Consider the following 13,324-nt stretch of genomic DNA (forward strand, 5'->3'; position numbering starts at 1 on the left):
AGGGTGTTTATACTTGTGTACTATTGTTTGTACAGATGAACGCGGTACCTTCAGCCGTTTGGAAATTGCTCTCAAGGATGAACCAGACTTGTGGAGGTCTACAATTTGTTTCTGAGGTCTTGGCTGATTTCTTTAGATTTTCCCATGATGTCAAGCAAAGAGGCACTGAGTGTGAAGGTTGGCCTTGAAATACATCCACATGTACACCTCCAATTGACTAAAATTGTCAATTAGCCTATCAGAAGCTTCTAAAACCATGACATAATTTTCTGGAATTTTCTGGTGTATGTAAACTTCTGATCCACTAGAATTGTGATACAGTGAATTATAAGTGAAATAATCTCTGTAAACAATTGTTAGAAACATTACTTGTGTCATGCACAAAGTAGATGTCCTAACCTACTTGCCAAAACTATAGTTTGTTAAGAAGAAATTTGTGGAGTGGTTGAAAAACGAGTTTTAATGACTCCAACCTAAGTGTATGTGAACTTCCGACTTTGTGTGTGTGTGTGAAATTATATATATTTCTTCCACTTTGACAGAGTATTTTGTGTAGGTCATAGAAGAAAAAAAAGATTTTAATCCCACTTTGTAACACAACAAAATGTGGAGAATGTCAAGTGGTGTGAATACATTCTGAGGGCACTATGTTATATCACTTCCCTGCATCAATTCAATAAAAAATGTCTTCCTATAGATTTTTAGAGAATTTGTCCCTTTGATGGACTGTGTCCCATTGATCCGTGTTCCTTATGGATCTTTCAGCAAATGTCAGCTGAAAGTCATGGCTCCACACTGAATCTCACCCCCTGTGACTGTTTCTGACAGACAGATAGACAGAGACATTTGGCCGTGTAAGAATAGGCCTAGATAGACCTAGCTCAACCTTGCCTGTTTATTCCCTAGTGTGTGTACGTGCGTGGGAATGCAAGCTCCTATGTGTCTCTGTGTGTGTGTGTGTGTGTGTGTGTGTGTGTGTGTGACTCAGTCTCTAACTGTGAGGTTTGTTGTGAAGAGAGACCCCCCCCCCCCCCCCCCCCCCCCTCATCTGGTCATACTGTCTGCCCTATGTCGGGTGCTCATTAGTGAAGCTCAAAACATGACTGCTTTCCTGGTGGATGAGGAGGTTGTGGTCTGATTTTGATTTACATGTGTGTTCCCCAGCCAGGTATTTGATACATGGTGTGTCAACATGTCTTCCATCTTCCGCAGATCTACCCGTCAGTGGACGACGTGAGGACCAGTCTGGAGGGGTATCCAGGTAAAGATTCAGCCACATTCCGGCCTGGCAACACTGACTCACTTTCTCCTGCTCCTCTCCTCTTGTCTCAAAGTCCAAGCTTACAGTGGTGTTGTGAGTAAGCATTACTGTAGTTATCAGAAACCAGGTGCAGACAGGATTGTGGTCTTATGACATTGTTATGAATGCTATATGAAGGTTTCATGAAGGCTTTAATGTAGTATTGTAGTGCTTGACAGCATCATGGAAGACTTCTGATGTTATTCTGAAAGCTGTATGACATTGTTACGAAGGTTACACTGAACTAACAGTGTAATTGTCGTTCCAGCCGGTGGCTCTCTACCCTACAGCATCCAGACTGCTCAGAAACAAATCTGGCTCCACAGCTACTTCCAGTAAGTCGAACTCCTCTACTCTGCCCAACACTATTACCACAGATAGAACAAGGAGCCAGATGTTTCACCGGATGTACAGTACCAGTCAAATGTTTGGACAGACCTACTCATTCAAGGGTTTTTCATTATTTTGACTATTTTCTACAATTCATCAAAACTATGAAATAACACACATGGAATCATGTAGTAACCAAAAAAAGTAGCCACCCTTTGCCTTGATGACAGCTTTGCACACTCTTGCCATTCTTTCAACCAGCTTCATGAGGAATGCTTATGCTGCGCATTACTTGCCTGCTTTTCCTTCACTTCGGTCCAACTCATCCCAAACCATCCCCATTGGGTTGAGGTCGGGCGATTGTGGAGGCCAGGTCATCTGATGCAGCACCATCACTCTCCTTCTTGGTCAAATAGCCCTTACACAGCCTGGAGGTGTATTTCGGGTCCTGTTGACAAACAAATGATAGTCCCACTAATCGCAAACCAGATGGCGTATCGCTGCAGAATGCTGTGGTAGCCAGGCTGGTTAAGTGTGCCTTGAATTCTAAATAAATCACTGACAGTGTCACCAGCAAAGCACCATTACACCACCACCTCCATGCTTCACGGTGGGAACCACATGTGCAGAGATAATCCGTTCACCTACTCTGCGTCTCACAAAGACACGGCAGACCCAGCATCTCAGACATACCGTAAACGTCGTTTTTAAAACTGTGTCAATCACTCAATATTGAGAGTTTAAATAAATGTCATACCCCCAGAAAACTAAGACCATCCTCATTTCAATTAACAGCAGCCTACTTATTTTCAAAATGGTATTTTTCCCACTAGTGCATTTTGAAATGTTTGCACAAATGTTTGCTCGCTCATCAGCGCAGCCAGCCCCGGCGAAACGGGCACTGTCATGGGCCGAGCAGGCACTTTCATGGCAGGAATCAATGCACTTTAATTTAGCGATACTGTTTGACCATGTTGACCATTGTCAATTATGGTTTTAGCCGGCCAAAAAATAAGACGTTTTTTGAGTGAGTTGACCAGCTAGAATTTGAGACTCTCACAGACGCGACCAATTAAAAATTGAATTGAGCATGGTGAAGTTCTTAATTACACTTTGGTTGGTGTGTCAATATACCCAGTCACTACAAAGACAGGCATTATTCCTAACTCAGTTGAGAGAGGAAGGAAATCGCTCAGGGATTTCACGATGAGGCCAATGGGGACTTTAAAACACTTTAAAGGCTGTGATAGGAGAACTGAGTATGGGAGGTTAGTGTTGTAGTTAGCCCACATTGTACTCCACAATACTAACCTAATTGAGAGTGAAAAGGAAAAAAAGCCTGTGCCGAATAAAAATATTTTTTAAATGCATCCGTTTTGCAACAAGGCACTAAAGTCATACTTCAAAAATATTTGTCCTGAATACAAAGTGTTATGTTTTAGGCATATCCCATACAACACGTTATGGAGTACCTCTCTCCATATTTTCAAGCGTAGTGGTGGCTGCATCATGTTATGGGTATGTTTGTAATTGTTGAGTACTGGGGAGCTTTTCAGGATAAAAAAGAAACGAAATGGATCGAAGCAAAGGCAAAAGTTTAGAGGAAAACCTGGTTGTCTGCTTTCTACCAGACACTGGGAGATGAATTCACCTTTCCGCAGGACAATAATCAAAAACACAAGGCCAAATCTACACTGATTTGCTTACCAAGAAGACAGTGAATGTTCATGATTGGCCTAGTTACAGTTTTGACTTAAATTTACTTTAAAATCTATGACAAGACCTGAAAATGATTGTCTCGCAATGATCAACAACCAATTTCACAGAGCTTGAAGACTTTTGAAAATAATAATGGGCAAATGTTGCACATTCCAGTTGTGGAAAGCTCTTCGAAACTTACCCAGAAAGACTCACAGCTGTAATCACTGCTGAAGGTGCTTGTACAAAGTATTGACTCGGGTGTGTGAATACTTATGTACATTTGATATTTCTGTTTCATTCTCAATAAATTAGGATACATTTCTAAAAACATGTTTTTACTTTGTCCTTATGGTTTATTGTGTGTAGATGGGTGAGATTTGTATTTATTTAATCCATTTTGAATGTAGGCTTTAACTCAACAAAATGTGGAATAAGTCACGGTATACTTCTACCCACAGCAAATTATGTACTTAAGTTTTTTTTGTGTGTCTAGTCGCTGGCAAGCTGAGACGACAGGGAGGAGTCACGCCATGCCACACATCAAGACCTACATGAGGGCTTCGCCAGACTTCACACAACTAGCCTGGTTCCTTGTCACAAGGTTAGAGGCCTGCTTTTGCACGTGTGTGTATGTGAAACGTCTCGAGTCCACAATATGACTTCAAACTCAAGACATGCAGTTGCCTAGGAACACCCCTTACCAGCTGAACGGGGAACAACTTGTGTCTTAGTCACGGTGCTATTGTTTAACCAGACACACACACACACACACACACACACACACACACACTCTTTCAACAGATGCCCAGTTAAGAGCATTGTTTCCCCAAAAGGCTGTTGGTGTTTTGATGTTTTGGGGATGACCCTGATGTTTTCACCATGAAAAGGCAGGAAACACCTTGAAGGAAAATGGCTAACGTCAACACCTCATCATGGTTGTTGATTTTTTTTTAAACTTCATGATCAGCACCACCACTCGCTCACTCTGTTTTTATTCGTCAGTTATTTATGATCACACCGCTCTGATCCTTCTCCTGAAAAACTCCTCTCCCTCTCAGATCTGCGAATAGAGTCTAGCAGTCTAGAGAGGAGTGGTCTGTTTATGTACTCTGCTATCTGCACTTAACTCCCCATGTACTGATAGCACCATTACAAACAAGCCTGTATATTTACCCATCATACTCTGTCTGTGGTACCTTATCGCTATAGGCCATAGTTCCCTGTCATTTTAGACCTGGTTGCCTAGCAGCTAAATGGTAACCTTACTCTGTGATTCCTCACGAAAGTAGATCAAAAATGACAATGATTTTAGGGATTTTCACGACATTTAATCCATAGAAGGGTTCTCTGGGGGAAGGATTGTTGACATATATTTGACATTTGTATCTTTGAGCATAATTGAGAAATAATGTTTTGAAGTTGTAGCATTTGTAACCTTTTGGCCGTACCCAGGTCTCCTTTAAGATTCCACGAAGCTTTACCGCTTCCTCTTTTAATATGACTAGTATTTTGATTTCAATGACAATTTTCTTTAAAAAATTATATATAAAAATATAAACTTGAATATAGAAAATATAAGCGCAAGATGTCTGAATGCTCTGACTTCTGCGGAGGCAGCATCGCAGTAAATGCTGTACGGCCAGGCAGAGCATGCAAATCACCAACCAAGGGTGACCATTTTCACATTCACTCTGTGAGTAATTCTTACAAATTGGATTATAAATCTAAAAGTAGCAGAGATTCCACTCTGGATCTTTGATATGCACATAGAATATATTATGTTCAACAAAATGTTGACAAATTAGCCAAGTCAGAAAAAATATATTTTCAATATTTATAACTTAATGTAAGAAAATTGTTAATCTAAATACTACTGATAGCAAGTAGTGAAGCTTGATGTTACACCCATTTTTGTGTGTGTGTGTGTGTTCTCTCCCCAGTGCTAACTTGTCCAAAGCAGCGTGGGGGGCTCTGGAGAAGAACAACACGCAGGTGATGGTCCGGTCATACGAACTGGGAGTCCTCTATGTGCCCTCTGCCTTCGTAAGTGACACACACTCGCACACACACATTGATGTCCAAGGGAGATGTGCTTTCGAGTTATGCACATGGATCATAAATTAGGATACTAGATTCTAGGGCTCGGTAAACATACTCCATTTATGTACATGTAATAATGAATGTCTCTCCACTATCCTTCATATGTAGACAGAGGGGGCTTCCAACACACCACACACACACATACAGTGTAATTTGTCCCTTGCCTTAGAATTACCTCAACAGTTGCTAAGCAACATAATGGTTGTGGAGGTGACACTGGTTTAGAGGGCCAGAGCTTCAACATTGACCTGACCAGAACAAAGCGCCTAGCCCCCACTATTGGAAGACTTCCTGGTTTTCCCCTAGAAAGAAATGAAAGCATTTATGAAAGAATATAGCTAGTCATCACAGCTTTCTGACATTCAGGGACACCATTGAGAGTAACACCTCAGACCTCAGATGTGACTCGAGTAGGGACAGTCGCACAAAGACTTCTTGCTTGAAAAGACAAGTTTGTGTATTTTTCTATTTAAAAGAACCAGGTCCATTTAATAAGACGCTAGGCAGGTTAGTGTAACCATGACATCCTTCACTTGGCGCTGTGTTCTTCTCTTTATTTTTTCTCCCTTGGTCTTTGTGACTATTCTGTTCGTCTTTCTCCCGATGAGGTCGTTCTGTTCTCTGGGACAAAAGCCGACTGTCCCTGTCCTTGATTTGATGTAGCATCAGTACAGCACAACTTGTGTGGGTTTGAGGGTGTCTGCCTGCCTGTTTGTCTTCACGGGTGGATGGACGGACAGAATGGAGAGAGCTCTTTTTTTTTTTTAGGGGGTAGATAAGCTTTAATATGGCAGCTAGATTGTAGCGTCCATCAATGTTACTGTCTGCAGTTTGCGTTGCTCTGTGAAGGGAGTAGTTCAGGGCGTTGTACGAGATCTTCAGTTTCTTTCTTTCAATTTCTCGCATGGAATAGCCTTCAATTCTCAGAAATGTCTTGGTTTCTGGCCATTTTGAGCCTGTAATCGAACCCACAAATGCTGATGCTCCAGATACTCAACTAGTTTAAAGAAGGACAGTTTTATTGCTTCTTTAATGAGAACAGTTTTCAGCTGTTCTAACATAATTACAAAAGGGTTTTCTAATGATCAATTAGCCTTTTAAAATGATAAACTTGGATTAGCTAACACAGCGTGCCATTGGAGCACAGGAGTGATGGTTGCTGATAATGGGCCTCTGTACGCCTATGTAGATATTCCATTAAAAATCAGCCGTTTCCAGCTACACTAGTCATTTACAACATTAACAATGTCTACACTGTATTTCTGATCTATTTTATTTTAATGGACAAAGAGATGTGCTTTTCTTTAAAAAAAACTAAGTGACCCCAAACCTTTGAAGGATAGTGTGTGTCTGTGTGTGTATATAAACTCAGCAAAAAAGAAATGTCCTCTCACTGTCAACTGTGTTTATTTTCAGCAAACCTAACATCTGTAAATATTTGAATGAACATAAGATTCAACAACTGAGACGTAAACTGAACAAGTTCCACAGACATCTGACTAACATAATTGGAATAATGTGTCCCTGAACAAAGGGGGGGCAAAATCAAAAGTAACAGTATGGTGTGGCCACCAGCTGCATTAAGTACTGCAGTGCATCTCCTCCTCGTGGACTGCACCAGATTTGCCAGTTCTTGCTGTGAGATGTTACCCCACTCTTCCACCAAGGCACCTGCAGGTTCCCGGACATTTCTGGGGGGAATGGCCCTTGCCCTCACCCTCCGATCCAACGGGTCCCAGACGTGCTCAATAGGATTGAGATCCGGGCTCTACGCTGGCCATGGCAGAACACTGACATTCCTGTCTTACAGGAAATCACGCACAAAACGAGCAGTATGGCTGGTGGCATTGTCATGCTGGAGGGTCATGTCAGGATGAGCCTGCAGGAAGGGTACCACATGAGGGAGGAGGATGTCTTCCCTGTAACGCACAGCGTTGAGATTTCCTGCAATGACAACAAGCTCAGTCCGATGATGCTGTGACACACCGCCCCAGACCATGATGGACCCTCCACCCTGCTCTAGAGGACATGCCTCGGTGTAACGCTCATTCGACGATGAACGCGAATCCGACCATCACCCCTGGTGAGACAAAACTGCGACTCGTCAGAGAAGAGCACTTTTTGCCAGTCCTGTCTGGTTCAGCGACGGTGGGTTTGTGCCCATAGGCAATGTTGTTGCCAGTGATGTCTGGTGAGGACCTGCCTTACAGGCCTACAACCCCTCAGTCCAGCCTCTCTCAGCCTATTCCGGACAGTCTGATGAGGGACCCTGGGATTCTTTCTTTTGGTGTTTTTCAGAGTCAGTAGAAATGCCTCTTTAGTGTCCTAAGTTTTTCATAACTGTGACCTTAATTGCCTCCCGTCTGTAAGCTGTTAGTGTCTTGATGACCGTTCCACAGGTGCATGTTCATTAATTGTTTATGGTTCATTGAACAAGCATGGAAACAGTGTTTAGACCCTTTACAATGAAGATCTGTGAAGTTATTTGGATTTTTTATCTTTGAAAGACCGGGTCCTGAAAAAGGGACGTTTCTTTTTTTGTTGAGTTTATGTATGTGTATCTTTTTAAAATAAAATTTTCCTTTAGCATTTTCCGCAACCCAACCACCTAATTGGAGTAAACTAATAAACGACAACACTTAGGCTTCTACTTCCAGCTTATACATACTATATACATTTTACGGACACAATCTAATTTACATTAGTTATATTTTGTTTGTTTTTAGTCCTGTCCTTCCTCTAAGTTCCAACTCTCCCATCTATTTCTGATATCCATCCAGTTTGATTTCTATTTGCCATATATTTTTAACTGTGCTATTTCTCAAACATTCTGAACCTATATACATTTTACAGACACAGTATATTTTACGTTGGTTATCTTGTTGTTAGTAGACCCACCATTCAGCTCCATTCAACCACTCCCACCTACTTCTTTGGGGATCGGTGTCCCTTGACTGGACGGTTGAGCTGACGTAGGCTAATGCATTAGCATGAGGTTGTAAGTAACAAGAAACTTTCTAAGGACATAGACATATCTGATATTGGCAGAAAGCTTAAATTCTTATTAATCTAACTGCACTGTCCAATTTACAGTAGATATTACAGTGAAAGAATACTATCCTATTGTTTGAGGAGAGTGCACAGTTTTGAACAAAGTTATTCATACACAAATTAGGCAGTCTTGATCAAAATGTTGAACGAAAATACAATGGTTCATTGGATCAGTCTGAAACTTTGCACATACACTGCTGCCATCTAGTGGCCAAAATCTAAATCTCACTTGGGCTGGAATAATACATGATGGCCTTTCTTGCATTTCAAAGATGATGGTACAAAATAAAATGTTGTCTTTGTTTTTCTTTGTACTATCTTCTACCAGATCTAATGTGTTATATTCTCCTACATTCCTTTAACATTTCCACAAACTTCAATGTGTTTCCTTTCAAATGGTACCAAGAAAATGCATATTCTTGCTTCAGGACCTGAGCTACAGGCAGTAAGATTTGGGTATGACATTTTAGGGGATTTTTTTTTTTTTTTAAAGGGGCTAAACCTTAAGAGGTTAATTAACACCATCCATATTGGATTTATATTTGTCATGTATTTTTCAACAGTGCTGTGATGCTTCACAAATGTTCTGAACCTTTCTATTCTCATAGTTTCTACAGATTGTAAATTAAATAAGTTTTTGCATACATATTTTTGATTGACTGACTTTTCAAAAACCTAGTATTGCTATCTGCAGAGTTAGCTCCAGGTAAATGTTGCAATTGTTCAGCCATTCATGGACCTGTGACCAAAAACGAGCTTCATATGGACAGTACCAAAAAAATGATCTAATGACTACCTCTTCACAGCAAAATCTGCAGATATGGGAAGGTTGTATCCCCTATATAAATAATATTCTATTGGTTGCAAGAATTTTGTATAATTTAAATCTGGCTTTGTTTTGAATGTCAATTCATAAATCATGTGCCATGGAATCGGTACATCGAAAATCTCTTCCCAACTATTTTGCAATCTATATGGCACAGCTTGTCAATTTTTTGGACCTTAAATGAAACTGGTTTACATTTTTTATTTATCACAATTTTCTTTGACCAATTTTGGTCTTTTAATGCAGGGCTGACAGACAAGCTCCTTACTTGTTCCCCCTTCCACTTGCCTTTTACTATTTTTACGGTAATGCTGCAATTAGTTGGTTGTAATTTTGGGTAGAGCAGACATTTCCATATGTTTGTGTTAGCTGCATGTGTGACATTTTATTTTACCTTTATTTAACTAGGCAAGTTGGTTAAGAACAAATTCTTATTTACAATGAAGGCATAGGAACAGTGGGTTAACTACCTTATTCAAGGGCTGCCTTGGTCAGCTTGGGGATTCGATCTTGCAACCTTTCGGTTACTAGTCCAACGCTCTAACCACTGCCGCCCCTACATGACTCCACCAGTCCTATTTATGATATAGTTTACAAATATAACTTTTTTAAACGTTATCGAATTTAATCAATTAGTACAGTGGGGAGAACAAGTATTTGATACACTGCCGATTTTGCAGGTTTTACACTTCAACTGTGAGAGACGGAATCTAAAACAGAAATCCAGAAAATCACATTGTATGATTTTTAAGTAATTAATTTGCATTTTATTGCATGACATAAGTATTTGATACATCAGAAAAGAAGAACTTAATATTTGGTACAGAAACCTGTGTTTGCAATTACAGAGATCATACGTTTCCTGTAGTTCTTGACCAGGTTTGCACACACTGCAGCAGGGATTTTGGCCCATTCCTCCATACAGACCTTCTTTTCTATTGGGTTCAGGTCTGGAGACTGGCTAGGCCACCACAGGACCTTGAGATGCTTCTTACGGAGCCACTCCTTAGTTGCCCTGGCTGTGTGTTTCGGGTCGTTGTCATGCTGGAAGACCCAGCCACGACCCATCTTCAATGCTCTTACCGAGGGAAGGAGGTTGTTGGCCAAGATCTCGCGATACATGGCCCCATCCATCCTCCCCTCAATACGTGCAGTCGTCCTGTCCCCTTTGCAGAAAAGCATCCCCAAAGAATGATGTTTCCACCTCCATGCTTCACGGTTGGGATGGTGTTCTTGGGGTTGTACTCATCCTTCTTCTTCCTCCAAACACGGCGAGTGGAGTTTAGACCAAAAAGCTCTATTTTTGTCTCATCAGACCACATGACCTCCCATTCCTCCTCTGGATCATCCAGATGGTCATTGGCAAACTTCAGACGTTTTTCAGACGTTAGGGCCTAGGACATGCGCTGGCTTGAGCAGGGGGACCTTGCGTGCGCTGCAGGATTTTAATCCATGACGGCGTAGTGTGTTACTAATTGTTTTCTTTGAGACTGTGGTCCCAGCTCTCTTCAGGTCATTGACCAGGTCCTGCCGTGTAGTTCTGGGCTGATCCCTCACCTACCTCATGATCATTGATGCCCCACGAGGTGAGATATTGCATGGAGCCTCAGACCGAGAGTGATTTACCGTCATCTTCAACTTCTTCCCATTTTCTAATAATTGCGCCAACAGTTGTTGTCTTCTCACCAAGCTGCTTGCCTATTGTCCTGTACCCCATCCCAGCCTTGTGCAGGTCTACAATTTTATCCCTGATGTCCTTACACAGCTCTCTTGTCTTGGCCATTGTGGAGAGGTTGGAGTCTGTTTGAGTGTGTGGACAGGTGTATTTTATACAGGTAACGAGTTCAAACAGGTGCAGTTAATACAGGTAATGAGTAGGGAACAGGAGGGCTTCTTAAAGAAAAACGAACAGGTCTGTGAGAGCTGGAATTTTTACTGGTTGGTAGGTGGTCAAATACTTATGTCATGCAATAAAGTAAGATTTTCTGGATTTTTGTTTTAGATTCCGTCTGTCACAGTTGAAGTGATAATGATAAAAAATTACAGACCTCTACATGCTTTGTAAGTAGGAAAACCTGCAAAATCGTCTGTGTATCAAATACTTGTTCTCCCCACTGTATATTTGAGTTCAACCACTATTTGTTGTATTATTTGCTCTGTCTTTTCAGGTGGATTAAACTGAAATTGCAACCAACTTTCTTTGGCTTGTTTAAAAATATATCTATTTTGGGGAGATTTTGTTTTCAAATTACCGAAAGTGAGAGGTTGTAATCTGAATAAAAGGACAAAGGCCATTCTTGAACGTGGGGTGAGACATTCTTACTAATTTGCTAGAGAACCAGTTCGGATTTAAGTATAACTTTTGTATGACTGACGCCTTTAGTGAGAGGTCTAATGCTTTAATCTTTATTCATTTCTGCCCTCTGTCATATTCATTATATGAATAGGCCCTTTTAATTGTGTCTGGTTTGACGTTCCAAATCCAAAATATTTTTTGCTTATATAATTTTAAAAAACAGGTCGCTATAAGCAAATAGGTATATTGTCATATGACTGAAGAGTTAATCAGGGTGATTTTTCCACAAAATAGACATGTTTTTTCCTTTCCATGGTAGCAACATCTTATATACTTTTGCCACCTTTCTATAAAAATGTATTGGAGTGAGATCATTTCTTTCTTTCGGGATTTGTATACCGAGTATGTCCACATCCCCGTCAGACCATTTTATTGGTAAACTACATGGTAATGTAAAAGTTGTTTTTTTTTGTGATCCAATGCGTAATATTGGGTACACTTATCATAATTTGGTTTTAATCTAGAGAGTTTAGAAAAAGTATCTAGATTCTTAATAAGGCTGTGGGGGGGATCCTAATTGTGGATTTAAAACAAAACAATTATCAGTGTACAATGACACCATTGTTTTTAAGCCCTGGATTTCAAATCCCTGGATTTCAAATCCATTAATATTATTGTTTGATCTGATTTTAATAGCTAAAATTTCTATGGCAATAATAAATAGATATGCCAATAGGGGACAACCTTGTTTTACTCCTCTTGACAGTTTACAACTCTCTGATTAATAGCCATTATTGACTATTTTACACTTAGGGTGAGTATTTAACCCATTTTGTAAGAGATTCTCCAAAATTGAAATATTCCAGGCTTTTATATATAAACTACTGTCATACTTTATCAAAGGCCTTTTTGAAAGTCAGCTATGAATACCAGGCCTGATTTCCCAGATATTTCATAGTGTTCTATTGTTTCCAGTACATATTATCTCCAATATATCGTCCATGTAAAAAAAAAAAACTGTCTGATTTAGGATGAATAATATCCGACAATACCTTTTTTTTAATTCTATGCGCTAAGCATTTATATTTACCACTTGGAATCTGTTTCACTAATAATGAAATCAGACTTTGTTGAGTGTCTGATAATCTACCATTTACGTAGGAGTGGTTTAAACATGCTAATAACGGTCCTCTGAGTATATCAAAAAAAGGTTGGTATGCCATCCAGCCCTTGAGTTTTCCTGGACCTTAAAAAAAATATATATTTCACCTTTATTTAACCAGGTAGACAAGTTCTCATTTACAACTGCGACCTGGCCAAGATCAAGCAAAGCAGTGCGACCCAAACAACACAGAGTTGCACATGGGATAAACAAACGTACAGTCAATAACACAATAGATAAATCTATATACAGTGTGTGCAAATGTAGTAAGACTTAAAGGCTTTAATAAAAAATCATCAAGAAGTTCCTCCTCTGTAATTTGGCCTTCACATGAGTCTTTCTGTACAGCTGTTAATTTGACATTATTGATAGGGGGAAAAAACATACAATTCGCTTGGGTTAGTGGAGACTGAAACGAAAACTAATGCTAAAGTACTTTACTTCCTCTTTCAAAATATGGAATTTTTATTTTATTTTTTAACCCTTTTTCCTCCCTATTTCATTGTATCCAATTGGTAGTTACAATCTTGTCTCATCGCTGCAACTCCCGTATGGACT

The 13,324-nt window shown here is 40.1% G+C and overlaps 1 protein-coding gene across 2 annotated transcripts in view; it reads left to right on the plus strand.

Moving 5' to 3' along the window:
- The window catches only part of tdp1 (tyrosyl-DNA phosphodiesterase 1), a 61,777-nt gene that overhangs the window by 24,949 nt on the left and 23,504 nt on the right, over positions 1–13,324 (plus strand). For both annotated transcript variants that reach the window (XM_036954502.1, XM_021573707.2), the window contains exons 11-14: positions 1,213–1,261; positions 1,569–1,635; positions 3,825–3,932; positions 5,272–5,374. In XM_036954502.1, the coding sequence (XP_036810397.1) occupies positions 1,213–1,261; positions 1,569–1,635; positions 3,825–3,932; positions 5,272–5,374 (327 nt within the window). The remainder of the gene's footprint in view (positions 1–1,212; positions 1,262–1,568; positions 1,636–3,824; positions 3,933–5,271; positions 5,375–13,324) is intronic.

This window comes from Oncorhynchus mykiss, chromosome 19, assembly GCF_013265735.2.
Source record: "Oncorhynchus mykiss isolate Arlee chromosome 19, USDA_OmykA_1.1, whole genome shotgun sequence".
Taxonomy (NCBI): Eukaryota; Metazoa; Chordata; class Actinopteri; order Salmoniformes; family Salmonidae; genus Oncorhynchus; species Oncorhynchus mykiss.